General features: G+C 41.7%; 1 protein-coding gene across 3 annotated transcripts in view; it reads left to right on the top strand.

Moving 5' to 3' along the window:
- The window catches only part of ERC1 (ELKS/RAB6-interacting/CAST family member 1), a 633,604-nt gene that overhangs the window by 533,227 nt on the left and 86,826 nt on the right, over positions 1–13,551 (top strand). Inside the window, exon 17 of one of the 3 annotated variants that reach the window (XM_075069542.1) lies at positions 2,380–6,113. The exons of the other annotated variants lie outside the window; for them this stretch is intronic. Within the exon in view, the coding sequence (XP_074925643.1) occupies positions 2,380–2,436 (57 nt within the window). The 3' untranslated portion in view covers positions 2,437–6,113. Of the gene's footprint in view, positions 1–2,379; positions 6,114–13,551 lie in introns of those variants that run through there. 3 annotated transcript variants of the gene reach the window in all.

Here is a 13,551-nt window from a genome sequence, read left to right on the forward strand (position 1 = left end):
AGGGAGGCAAAGGGACGGGAAAAGCCAGGCTGTGGGCTATTTTCCTATTGCTTTCAGGGAAAGAGCAGGCACGGGGGGGTCAGGCTCTCTAATTAAATTCCTGACCTGGTGGCAGCCCAAATACCCAAGCTGGTAGTGAGCTTGGGGGAGTTTCAGGTAAGCCCCCCTCTTTCCTCTCTCTGGTGCCCCCAACCCTCCCTTGGTGGGACACCCAGATTCCAAATGCCTTGGATGCTAAAAGCAGGGGAAAAAATCCCTCCTTCCCCGGCTTGCCCAGAAACCGGTTTCTCTGTTTCCCAAGAGATAAGCGTTCTCTACCCTCAGGACAATTGAGATGCAAAATGCCAACAGCTTGGCTTTGAGAAACTTAACTCTTACCTTACCTATCTATTTATGACAGCAAGCTACTGCTGACTTGGATTCAGGCCATATAATTGTGGCCCTGTCAAAGGATGCCAGTAGGTGATCTAGATAGTACACTTGAATTTTTTAAATATGTTGTTGCCATTGTTTTCCCTGCATGGAATAGAGAGAAGTTAAAATAAATGTTTCAAAATAAGTGGCTCTGGGAATTTGGATCTATCTGTTTAGATATTTACAAAACTTGTATATCAGAGTTCCCACCATTTATTGGATAAAACTGAAAGCTCTCTGTGATTTCTGAATTATGGTTCATCCTGTTCAGAACCACAGCGTATGCACAGACTTATGTCCTCTTTATGTGGAAAATTTTACACAAAGAGAATTATTGTAAGAAATATTGTTGGCCGCAACAGTATTGTTGTTCAACTGTGGTACAGTCACAGCCTGATCTTCATCTAGGGAGTAGCTTCAGTGTAAAGCATTCTATTCAGGTTCTTATACCGTAACCATCACCAGATATCCAAGCACTGCAAGTACAGCTATATCAAGATTTAGAAAAAGATATTTCAGCTGCCAAGATGCGTTGTCTTTGTAGCATGGTTTTAAGTCTCCTGACAATGGGGCTGGCACAGGAGTGAACAGACAGACAGTGAGGGAAAGCATTGTGTTCGTACACATCCCAGTCAAGAAGCTCTTGAAGTAGGCCTGTGATGGGATGTTAGATGGGGTGGGATCTGAGTTACTACAGAGAATTCTTTCCTGGGTGTCTGGCTGGTGAGTCTTGCCCATATGCTCAGGGTTTAGCTGATCGCCATTTGATTTGGGGTCAGGAAGGAATTTTCCTCCAGGGCAGATTGGCAGAGGCCATGGGGGTTTTTCACCTTCCTCAGCAGCATGGGGTACGGGTCACTTGCTGGTGGATTCTCTGCACCTTGAAATCGTTAAACCACAATTTGAGGATTTCAGTAGCTCAGACATAGGTTAGGGGTTTGATACAGGAGAGTGGGTGGGTGAGATTCTGTGGCCTGTGTTGTGCAGGAGGTCAGACTAGACCAGTGGTGGGCAAACTACGGCCCACAGGCCACATCTGGCCCATGGGATTGTCCTGCCCAGCCCTTGACTCCTGGCCAGGGAGGATAGCCCCTGGCCCCTCCCCTGCTGTTTCCCCTCCCCCACAGCCTCAGCTCGCTGTGCTGGCAGTGCAGTGGCATGGCTGGCTTCAGCCAGGCGGCACAGCTTAGGAGCAGATATACCAGTGAACACAGGGTGCCCTGGTTCAGGACCCCCCAACAACAGGGGGCCCAGGGCCGGGCACTCGGGCAGCTCAGCACCGACGTACCCCCCGCAGGGGGGGAGGGGCTGCATTGCAGGGGAGCAGGCAGGCGGTGCGGGTGGCGGGAGCGCAGCGAACGCAGGCAGAGGATTCAGGGGGAGCACTGGGCGGCCACACAGCTGGCCGGAGAGAAGCAGCGCTTTGAAGGGGAAACCACTGCTTCTCTCTGGCTGTGTGGCTGCCCCTGCTCCTCCTAAGTCCTCCGCCCATGTTCGCAGGGCCACATTCCAGTAGGGGGTGGGGTCCCGTGAGGGGGCAGTCAGGGGACAAGGAGCAGGAGGGGTTGGATGAGTTGAGGGTTCTGAGGGGGGCAGTCAGGGGGGCAGGAAGTGGGAGGGAGTGGATAGGGGGCAGGGGCCAGGCTGTTTGGGGAGGCACAGCCTTCCCTACCCGGCCCTCAGTACTGTTTTGGAACCCAGATGTGGCCCTCGGGCCAAAAAATTTGCCCACCCCTGGACTAGACAATCATAATGGTCCGTTCTGACCTTAGTCTATGATTCTGTGATAGGAACATAAGAAAGTTCTGGCTGAAGTGAGTGCAATTGGCTCTTATCCAGTGCTACTGGTTATACAATTGAAGCATTGTGGCTTTTGTTGTAGGCCTGTAATCCACGCAGATTATCAGTCACAAAGCTTCTTGTTTTGCCACTCTTTGCTCCTCAATAATTGTTTCTGTCTAGCAGGGAGCCATGCTAGGAGCAGAGCCAGGGAATCTGACAACGGCTGAGCTGGCACAGTGAGCAAGATGGTCTCATACCCTTGAACAGACCTTACTGAAGAACAACAAAACTCACATTTACTGATTAAAAACAAACCATCTTCACTCACATTTCCTGGAGTTGTTTTTTTTTCCCAGTCACTTTTAGATCAGTGTTTATCAGTGCTTATGATCCAGTCATGAACAGTACAGAAGAAATAAACAATTCTGTTCTCATTGGGATGACATAATCCAATCTATACCCAGTGATAACAATGAAAATCACCAGAGCAATAAGAAGAGCAAATTTTTGGATCCCCCACAGGATGATCAATGAAACAATGTTGTACAGATTAAACCGAAATTGGACATAGCAAACTTGAGACATCCATTGCATCAATAAAACTGCAGGGAAACGTAGAGGAAAATTTGATGGCATTATATCATTACCTAATGACGTGCTTGAAAAGTGAATATATTCAAATCTATGTAAAAATCAAAGACAGCACCAGGATTAGTTTCACGAAAATGGTGATGAAATCCAAAATATCCACAAGGAAAAGAAAATGCGTTTAAGTTTTGGAGAAACAACGAGTCCACATCAAACAAAGACAAATTCAATTACCTGCAAACCAAGGCTCAAAGATAGCTTCGTGTTCTACAGGGTAACTGATTGGAAAAGACAGAAGAAATACAGCATAATGCCAATACTAACAACACAAAGTTATTTTATAGCTCACTGAAGACCATTTGTGGCCCATCAAATTTTGTGCCAGCTCCACTAAAGCATTTAGATATATTTACCTTAATCAAGGACAAGAGAGGCATTTGTGAAAGATGGACACAGCACTTCACTGAGCTACTCAGCCATCTTTCTGTTGTCAACCCACAGGTGCAGAGGAACCCAGGACTCCCAGCATGAAGAAATCGTCTAGTTACTGACCTTTGAAAAAGTGCAAAAACAAATGAAGTCAGGTAAATCACCAGGCAAAGACAACATACCAGCGGAAATCTTCAAACTTGCAGGCCCCAACACTGTCAACTATCTACATGAAATTATTAGGCTGCCTGAGAAAAGTCCTCAGGATTTCAAAGATACCTTTATTTATGTAATCATAATTGTAACAACTCTGACTGCAACAACTACCAGGTTTCCACCCTCCTATCTGTAGATGGTAAAATCCTTGCTTGTATTTTGCTCAATCAGCCTGTTCAAACAGTATCAGAGAAGTTTCTGCCAGAGATCCAGTGTGGATTTAGATCAGTTTGGAGCATCACAGACATGATTTTTGTTGAGAAACAGATTCAGGACAAATGAATTGAACAAAACATGGAACTATATGCTGTCTTTATTGATCTTTATTTGAAAAAAGAAAAAAAAAAGCATTTGACACTGAGCGGAAATGGCCTCTGAAAATTCTAGAAAAGTTTGGATGCCCCATCAAATTTGTTAATGTCATATGTCAAGTCCACGAAGACATGACTGGTCAAGTCCTCTCAGATGACGCCTCTCTAAGTCATTCCCCATATTTACTGGGGTGAAACTAGACCGTGTGCTGAGACATTGGTCCTCTTTGGTCTCTTCTTTGCAGCGGTTCTGAACTACACAACTGACAACCTTCAAAAGGATATCCACATAAGCTGCAGAACTGATGGATAACTCTTCAGAAGTCCTTGAGAAACTCATATGTGACGCCCTCTTTGCAGTTGATTGTGCTCTATTTAGTCATAGTGAAAGTAACCTATAACTTATCCTTGATAGTTTCTCAGAGGCAGCTAAACAGTTTGGACTCACTTTCAGCCTGGAAAATCCTGAAGTCCTGTTCCAACCAGTGTCATGAGCCACTATCACTGAACCAAACATCACCTTTGATGGTACAAAACTAAAGAATATCAATCACTTTACATACCTGGGCAATACCATCTCAAGTGACAGTTCCCTGGGTCAAGAAAATGTCAAACAGAATGCAAAAGAAAAGCTAGGGTTTTGGAAGACTTTGCCATAGGATACTCAACAAGCACGCCTTCATGCTGTTAACAAAACTGATGATATACAATGCAGCAATGATAGCATCTCTTTTATATGGGTGTAAAACATGACATACTGCATACACACTGAATAATTTGAAAAATTTCACATGCAATGTCTTTGCTCTATTCTGAAGGTCTGCTAACAAAACAAAGTGTCAAACATTAACATCCTTCAAAGATCAAAAACAACCAGCATCGAGGCAATGATTATCACATCTCATCCTAGGCGGACAAGTCAAGTTGTCAGAAAGGGTGATTGGAGACTCCTGAAAAAGTCCTATGGCAAGCTGAAACTCAGAAAATTCAGGAAGGGCAGTCAATGTGAATGCTTCAAAAACACCCTTAAGGAGACTCTCACCTCATGAATATTGATAACTTCAAAGACACTGCTAAGAGCAAACCTGAATATACAGCAACTGTCAATAAAATTTGTAAACACTTTGACAAAGATGCAAAAAACTGATAGAAAAAAGGGCCAAGCATGATTGACAGTCTTCATTGGGAGCCTATATTTTCCTTTGTGACATCTGTTCGCAACCTTGCTCCTCAGACTACATAGCCACAAGAGAACACAAGAAATGCCACAATGCCATACAGCAACATTCAATGCTGTGTCAACATTTTTTCCTATGGCAGCGATTTACCTTCCTATGGAATTAATACTTACTCTCGCTCTTTTGCCCTCCTTTTAGCATTGCCCTTCGTCCTTTTATATTTTTAAAATAAAACTGTGCACAGGTTAAATTCTTGCTGCCACTGACTTCAGTTCCCTTCACACCTGCTCTCAAAGGAATATGCTGGCAGGCCAGGCATGTCGTCTGTACTTCAGCTAGCAGTCAAGTCTGTTATTTGTTACATTTCAGTAGTGATTCCATAGCTTTAGTTGAGGAGGCAGGTTCATTACCTCACTGAGGTACTGAGGCTTAATAAATTGTTTGTAAAGTAATTTTATATCTTCAGATGAAAGATGTCATAGAAGTCCAAAGTATTATTAGCTTTGTTTTCAGTTAATTGTAACTTTTTTAAAAATATATTTTTTGAGCTGAAATTTCCCATGTTTGCTCTCAGCCCAAAGAAAAACTGTTTTGGTTTATTACAGATATTGCTCTCATTCATTAAGATTCATGGCTGCAGTATAATTTTAGTACAGCATTTTAATTCTTTAAAGCCCTATACAAATACTAATAAATAAAATAATTCCTTACAACATCCAATGCCACTTAGATAGCTATATATAGCTTTTATAACACCCAGTGCCTCTTCTATAACATTTCTTCATCACAAAGCCCTTTCTGAAGTGGAGTGTAAGTATCATCATCCCTACTCTACTGATTGGGAAACTGAAGATACACAATGAATCAGTGGAAGAGCCCAGATTAGAACTCAGGAATTCCTGTCTCCCACTCTGGTGCCACGGCCATTAGACCACACAGCCCCTCAGCTATAACCATCTTACTAGTACTTGACAGCCCAAGAAATTGTACCCTAAGAGGTCTGTAATGGGAAGGAATCTCAGATGTGGGGAAAGTGGTAGAGCCAAGAGCCTTGAAAATGAGCTTGGTTCTTCTAAAAGTTTATGCTGATGACATGGAAATCTGAAGGTCATATTCTTCAGTGTCTAGCACAATGGAGTCCTGATCCATGACTATGGTAATACAATAATAAATAATAATACTGTGAGATCAGTCATTTTAAATTGTAACTCTTTAGTTTGTGAATACATCCTGTTACTATCCTTGCACAAACCACACCTATAGTATATATTTGCTGGCAGTTTGTTGCACTTAAATCATGGGAATGCATTATAGCAGGGGTTCTCAATCTGTGGGTCACAGCCCCTGAGCAGGTAACAGCCACCTTTTCTTTTCCTTTCCTGCCTTTTTATATAACAAATATATATATTTCCTGCCCTGACAGAGAGAATCTTGAAAGTTTAATCTGATGCAGTGGTGCCTACCTGAATTTGTAGACTGTCTGAAATGATACTCTAAAAAGTATGAATTGCTCCCATGCATCTCTGTCAAAGAGTCTGCAATTTGGTGATTGTAGAATTTGACATCATTCCAATAAGCCACAGAATGCAGTATTTTTGCCATGGAGTTCACCATGTTGCTGCAGCCAGGAGGCCAACATTTTGTTTTGTCTCCCTGCCCAGATGGGACCTACCTGCAGCTGCCTCCTGCTTTCCACCTTCCCCACAAGGGGAAGCTGACTGGATTATAGTGTGTGTTCCATGCAGCCAGCAGGACAGTGGCAACCATCCTCTCTTCCTTACTCTTTCCTCTATTTTGTGGATCTGTGCTGCAATCTAACTTTCCACTCTAGTGCACTTGGAGCAAAGCACATAATAGAATGCTTGTCACCTACCAGAGTATTTCAAAACAGTTGTCGCAGTACCTGACAAAAGATTCTTAGAGAGGCAAGGTAGGTGAGGTCATATCTTTCATTGAGGTAATATCTTTCATTGGACCGACTTTTGTTGATGAAACAGACTGGCTTTTGGGGCTACACAGAGTTCTACAAATAGTGAAAGCTACCAAGCTTCATGTAATTGGGGAAACGTTGATTGTGCTTTGTGTCTTGGATGTTATGCTGGGAACTGCTGCCACCAATCAGGTAAAAACAGTTTCCCTCTTCAGTGATGCAGTTAGCTGATGAATTAATGACATCCCTGCCGATTGTTCAGGAATAGCTGTTTAGAAGAGTTCAGAAGATGCAGTTCTTGTCAATACAACTAGATAAAACTGCAGATGTCGTATTGTGCCCAACTTTTAACATTTGGCTGGTTTGCTTGGAAATGGTCCATATATAAGGACTTCCTGTTTGCTGTGTACTGACAGGATGCTCCTCAGGGGAAATTTATTGAAGCTTTTGAACAATTAGTTCTTGCAGCTGGGTTGGATTGGCATCACTGTGTATTTGCATTGATGAAGCCTGAGCTTTGGCATGAAAACTCAGCAACTTTGTGACTAGAACCCAATCTTGCCTTTTGAACGCATTGTTCAGTGCACTGGGAAAGTATAGCGACAAAGCGGATACCAGTGGAACTGGAAAAAGTACTTGATGTGACTTAAAAGTTGTGAATTTTTTTAAAGGTAAGCCTGCCAATCTATGCCTCAGTCTTATTTTGTGTGAAGAAATGAGCACTTATTATCCACATCTCCTCCTCCAGACTGAATTTTGTTGGCTTTCATGTGACAAAGTTTTGAATCACTTGTTTGAGCTCACAAAAGATACAATGTTTTCTTAGCTGAACTTGGCTCAAACCTTGCTAAATACTTTATTGATCGGCTTTGGCATATTTAAATGATTCTTTCAGAGCTGGAATATGACATAGGTTCTCAGCCTATGAGGTGCAACTCCCTACATGACTAAATGGGATGGGGGGATAGCAGCTAAAAGGAAGAAGTGCAGTCTCAGAACAGTCATGATGTGGAAAAATAGGTACTGATATGGAAAAGCTTAAGAACCACTGTATTAAAGGATTCAGGATTGGGGAAAATAAATGGGATCTCATCTGCTACAAGGCAATTTTATCAGAAAAAGTTCCCATATTCTTTCATTTTACATGTCAGGATTGCAACCAGATGTCCCTCTCTGGAAAGACAGAATGTATTGTCTTCTTCTGAAAAATTGTATCACACACAGTATATGAATAAAGCTGAATGGAAAATGTTTTGGTTCACTTACAGTTTTGAGAAGTTAAAAAAAAATATTCTCCTTCGCATGTCCTTTGCGCATTGCCACTTTTGGGATGTTCCAGCTGCTTCAGCCTGAACATTAGAGCTATAGCTAGCAGTAGCCATTGGAGTGCCCAAGGGCTTCACTGGCCCCTCGCTTCATTGCATGTTGAGCATTCCAGGGTGGAGGTATAAAAGGGCATGGCGCTCCAGCTGCCACAGTTCCTTCTAACCATGATCAGCTGAACAGTCTGTGTGTGGAGCTCTGGAATTCTTCCGGATGTGTGATTGTTTGCTAGTCTTAAATGTTAGTTATTACACAGTTAAACACTTCTAGTAGTTAGTTATAATAATAGTATAGTTACCTGTTTGGTATGGAATCAAAGAAAAAAACAGTTTCAAAAGATATCTATGCGGTAGGATGTTGCCATTCCTTAATACTTTACCTCAGGAACATAGAAGATTGGTGAATACCTGCTCACAGAAGGACAGAATGTTGCCAAGCATCATTTGAGAGCAGCATTTGATTCTTCAGCTAGGGCAGTAGCTTCAGCCATTGCTTTAAGATGGCATTCATGGCTCAGTTCAGTAGACTTATCCCATGAAATGAAGGTGAGGATTGAAGATCTGCCTTTTGAAGGGGAAGGTCTGTTTAGCATACAGATGGATGAAATACTAGAAATAATTAAGAATGTGAGATCTACAGCTAGATGTCTAGGTTTCATTCCTGTGAATAAGAGAGAGTCTAGAGCTCTAACATTTAGTTATCAAAGACAGTACTCATCATCTTCTACATTCGCTCCTTAACAGGAAGAGTTACTGTCATCAGCCTCAATATCAAGCCTCTGAACATTAACAGGAGAGAAATTTTATAAGCCTTGTAGTAAGAAGGGGAGGAATTCTTTTATTTCATCAGCTGTGGTTCCTACAAAGTCTCAGATTTTACATAAGTCTATGGAGTGTGACAGAGCCAAACCAGTGGGGTACAGGAGTCTGGTAGAGGGCAAATATACTGGTCACTGGGTGAGTAGTTTTCTGTTCCCTGAGTGACCAGAGCAGGGACTGCACTAGAGTAATCAAGAACTTGCTAGAACCAATTAAGGCAGACAGGCTGATTAGATATTTGCAGCCAATCAAAGGCAGGCTAATCAGAGCACCTGGGTTTAAAAGGAGCTCGCTCACTCCAGTCAGGTGGAGAGGAGCTAGAGGAGAGGAAGTGCGTGTGAGGACTGGGACGAAGAGGCACAAGGAGCTGAGAGTGAGAGGCTGTGCTGTGGGGACTACAGAGTACAAAGCGTTGTCGAACACAGGGGAAAGTCCTGTGGTGAAGGATAAAGAAGGTGTTTGGAGGAGGCCTTGGGGAAGTAGCCAGGGAGTTGTAGCTGTCATGCAGCTGTTACAGGAGGCACTATAGACAGCTGCATCACAGGCCTGGCTGAAACCCGGAGTAGAGGGCGGGCCCAGGTTCCCCCCAAACCTCCCAACTCCTGATCAGACACAGGAGGAGTTGATTCAGACTGTGGGGAAGATCACTGAGGTGAGCAAATCTGCCAATAAGCGCAGGACCCACCAAGGTAGAGGAGGAACTTTGTCACAGGAGTTATAAACCATTCTGGTTGGGCAATTTGGGGACTGTTTGTCCCAATTTTATCACAAATGAGAGTTGTTAATATCTGACAGGTGGATCCTGGAAGTTATTGCATGCAGCTATACAATTCAGCTCAAGAGTCTCCCCCCTCCACAACCCCTATGTCATCCCTGACCAGGGATTGAGCTCACCTTGATTTACTAAGAGCGGAGGTTCAATCTTTACTGAAGTTAAGAACAATGGTGGTGATACCACCAAATCAGAGAGGGAGAGGTTTTTATATGTGGTGTTTTTTAATTTTAAAAAAGACTAGGGTCTTCACCCTATTTTGGTTTTAAGAAAATTAATAAATATATAAAGAAATTTCATTTCCACATGTTATCTCTAATTTCTATCATCCCTTCCCTTTCCCTTCAGGATTGGTTTGCAGATCTAGATTTAAAAGACATATTTCCATATTTCAGGAAGACCTTGTCATTGAAACTATCTACATTTCAGGGTAGGAGAGGAACATTTTCAGTACAAAGTCCTCTTTTTGATTTGTTCCAGAGTGTCAACAAAATGCCTATCTGTAGTAGCAGTATATATAAGAAGGCAGAGGATCTTTGTGTGTCTGTAGCTGGATGATTGGTTAATAACAGTGTTGTATAAGAGGACATCCCATTAAATAAAAACAAATGTTTCCTCTTTGCCAGTCTGGGATTACAAATAACTTGGGAAACGTTGTCTTCAAATCCAACCCAAAGGACCCTCATTGTAGGGACCATACTTGATGGCAAGAGCTTTTCTGGGGGGAGGAAAAGAGGAAAGATTTATAAAAATAAAAGGTCTATCTCAAATTCCCACAACAGTCAATCCTCCTCTTTCTCTGGTTGATAGGTCTGTTGGCATCAACTACATTAGTGATACCATATTCTCGTTTTAGGATAAGGGGTATTCAGCACTGGTTAGCAATAAGTTTTGAACCAGGTTTAGACAACATTCTTCAGAAATTAATAATTCCACAGCAGATGTTAACATCACTAATGTAGCAGTCCAATGATCAGAATGTAATGAAGGCATTACTCCAGCAATACTTACCTCTGATGCATCCACACTAGGATGGGGGACTCACTTAAACAACATGTTGTTAGAGCTTGTTGGTCACCCAACGAAAAGAATTTACATATCAGTGTATTAGAGCTGAGAGCAGTCAGATTGGCTCTAAAGTCATTTCAACAGCAGGTAAAACACAAGGGAGTTCAGTTGGTCACAGACAATATGACGATATTGTATGATCTGAACAAGCAAAAGGGGTAGGGGCGGGGGGACTCATTCCCTATAGTTTTGGAGGAAGGCAAAAGTCTTTGGATGTTCACCCAGCAGCAATCCATTTGTTCAGCATGTCAGATGCATAAGTGATCTTTGAGTGACAAAGCAGTAGTGCACCTTTTCAGTTTATGGGGGAATCTGATAATAGATCTGTGAGCATCCAACAGCAACAGGAAGTGTCGGAAGTTTTGCACGAGACCAGACAGCAACAAGGACTTAATATCAGATGCCTTTTAAATACACTGGCATCAGGGATTAATATATACATTTCCCCCATTCCCACTCATCCAGAGAATGATAAACAAGCTAAGACAGGACAAAGCCAATGTAATTTTAGTAGCACCAGTATGGGCCAGGCAACAATGGTATCCAGACTTAATGGACCTGTCAAGAGGACTAATAGAACCTCTGCTGCTAGTACAGGACTTGAAAAAATACGGGATGGTTTGTCATCCAGATCTTCAGTCTCTTCATCTAACACCATGGGGAATAGGGCTCTAGGGTTGTTAGAAAAATGTTGTTCATTAGTTGTGCAAAATGGATTGTCATATTCCAGGGAAGAGTCAACACAAAGATGTTCTAGTCATAAATAGAAAATATTTTGATGCAGATCCATATGCAACACCAATTAGTTTCATTTTACAATGTTTGTTATACCTTAAGAAATGAGCTCTCTCACTATCTTCACTGAAGATTCATCTCTCAGCCATATCAGCATACCATGTGCCTGTGGAGGGAAAAATCAATTTTTAGTAATAATATAGTCAAAAAGTTTTTAAAAGGCCTCAGTAATTTATACCTTCCAATCAGATATCCTGTACCATCTTAGGATTTAAACATAGTGCTCTCACAATTGATAAGACCTCACTCTGAGCCTTTCGGAAGCTGTAATTTATTTTGTCTGTTTAGACAGTGACTTTGATAGTCATTTATCTCTGCAAGGCATATAAGGCGATGCCTACACTATAAATTACTTCGGGTTTATTTATATCACACAAGAGTGTGAATAATCCACACCGTTGAGTGACATAAGTTTTAGCAACCTAAGCGGCATTGTGGTCTGTGCTGTGTGGGAGAGCTTCTCCTGCCGACATAGCTACCGCCCTTCATGGAAGCAGGCGTTATTAAGCCAATGGGAGAGCTCTCTTCCATTGACTTAGCGCATCTTCACCAGAAGCACTACAGGGGCACAGCTCCGTCTATACAGCTGTGCTGCTGTAGTGTAGACATAGCCAAAATGAATTAGGTACATCAATGGCTGATCAGCCATTTAGTTTTTCACACAGTTCTTGTACAAACCCAATGTATTTATGTAAAAGGATCTCATATTTTCACATAAACCAGTCTATAAAATTTTGCCAGTGTTCTTTCCCAAACTTCATATTGAAGAGGGGGAGGCTAAACTACATACTCTGGATGTTAGAAGCCTTTAGGTTTTTATTTAGACAGGACTGATTAAGCAATTTAGCTAGTCCCCAAAGCTGTTTATTGCTTATGAAAAAAAGAACAAGGTGAAAGTTGTACTGCATGCAGTCTTTATTCAGTTCAGTGGTCAGCGCATTCCATAAGTGTGAATAGACAGAGCTCATCATGCAGAAACCTTAGTTATAGGTAAGTAACCTTCATTAATGGGTCGAACGAATTGTTTCATTTTTGACCATTTTAAAATGTCTTTGAATGTTTTTTTAAATAAAATTAAAAATTTTTGAAAGGAAAAGTCATTTCAAATTGAAAAATCAAAACATTTCATTTAAAAATGTCAAAATAAAATTTTTAGATTTTTTCTGAATTTAGTTTGTTTTTCTCAAAATGAACAATTTGGCAAAACTGACCCAAAAAACCATGAAACATTTAGGTGTTGCCATATCTGTATTTTTGGCAAAAAACTGTTTCAGCCAAAAAATGTCACCCAACTCTATGTATGACCCCTAAAAATAGCTGGATGCAATTCCAAAAGAATTATGGATTATCATTGAAAAGCATAAGATGCCATACCAGAACACTGGGCACAGGGATCCAAAAACATCAACCCACCCTTCTACCACTCGCTGGTTCATACTGGAGCCATAAAACAAGCCAGAAGGTCTGCAATTAAACATAGCTTGTTAAGAGGCATAACAAGCTTGTGACTTTAAAACTTTCTCTTAAATAAAGCAGTGATTCAGTAGCATGGGGCCTTACTAGCTAACAAAAAGAATGACATACCACCGTTAGCCATCAGTAATCTTCAACCCTTATGACCATCTCCTGCCACGCTTTCTACATGCCTACATATAAACTAGATCTGGTTCCAATTCAATAACACATTGATGTCTCTATACCCATATAGGGGCTCAAACCATGTTTTTGCACATGCATGTTCATATAGAATCTTTCCATAGTATATAGTAGAGCTTTTTAATAGCATTTCCTAAGTAGAGTATCACAACACACCATACAGCAGGAAACTGTCTCCATACTTAAAAAATAGGCAAGAAACAAACAAAGTTATCAAGGAGGGTTGACTTGGGAGACATGACAGCACTTTCTCTAGATTCTGGCTGAAGAA

This window comes from Chelonoidis abingdonii, chromosome 1, assembly GCF_003597395.2.
Source record: "Chelonoidis abingdonii isolate Lonesome George chromosome 1, CheloAbing_2.0, whole genome shotgun sequence".
Taxonomy (NCBI): Eukaryota; Metazoa; Chordata; order Testudines; family Testudinidae; genus Chelonoidis; species Chelonoidis abingdonii.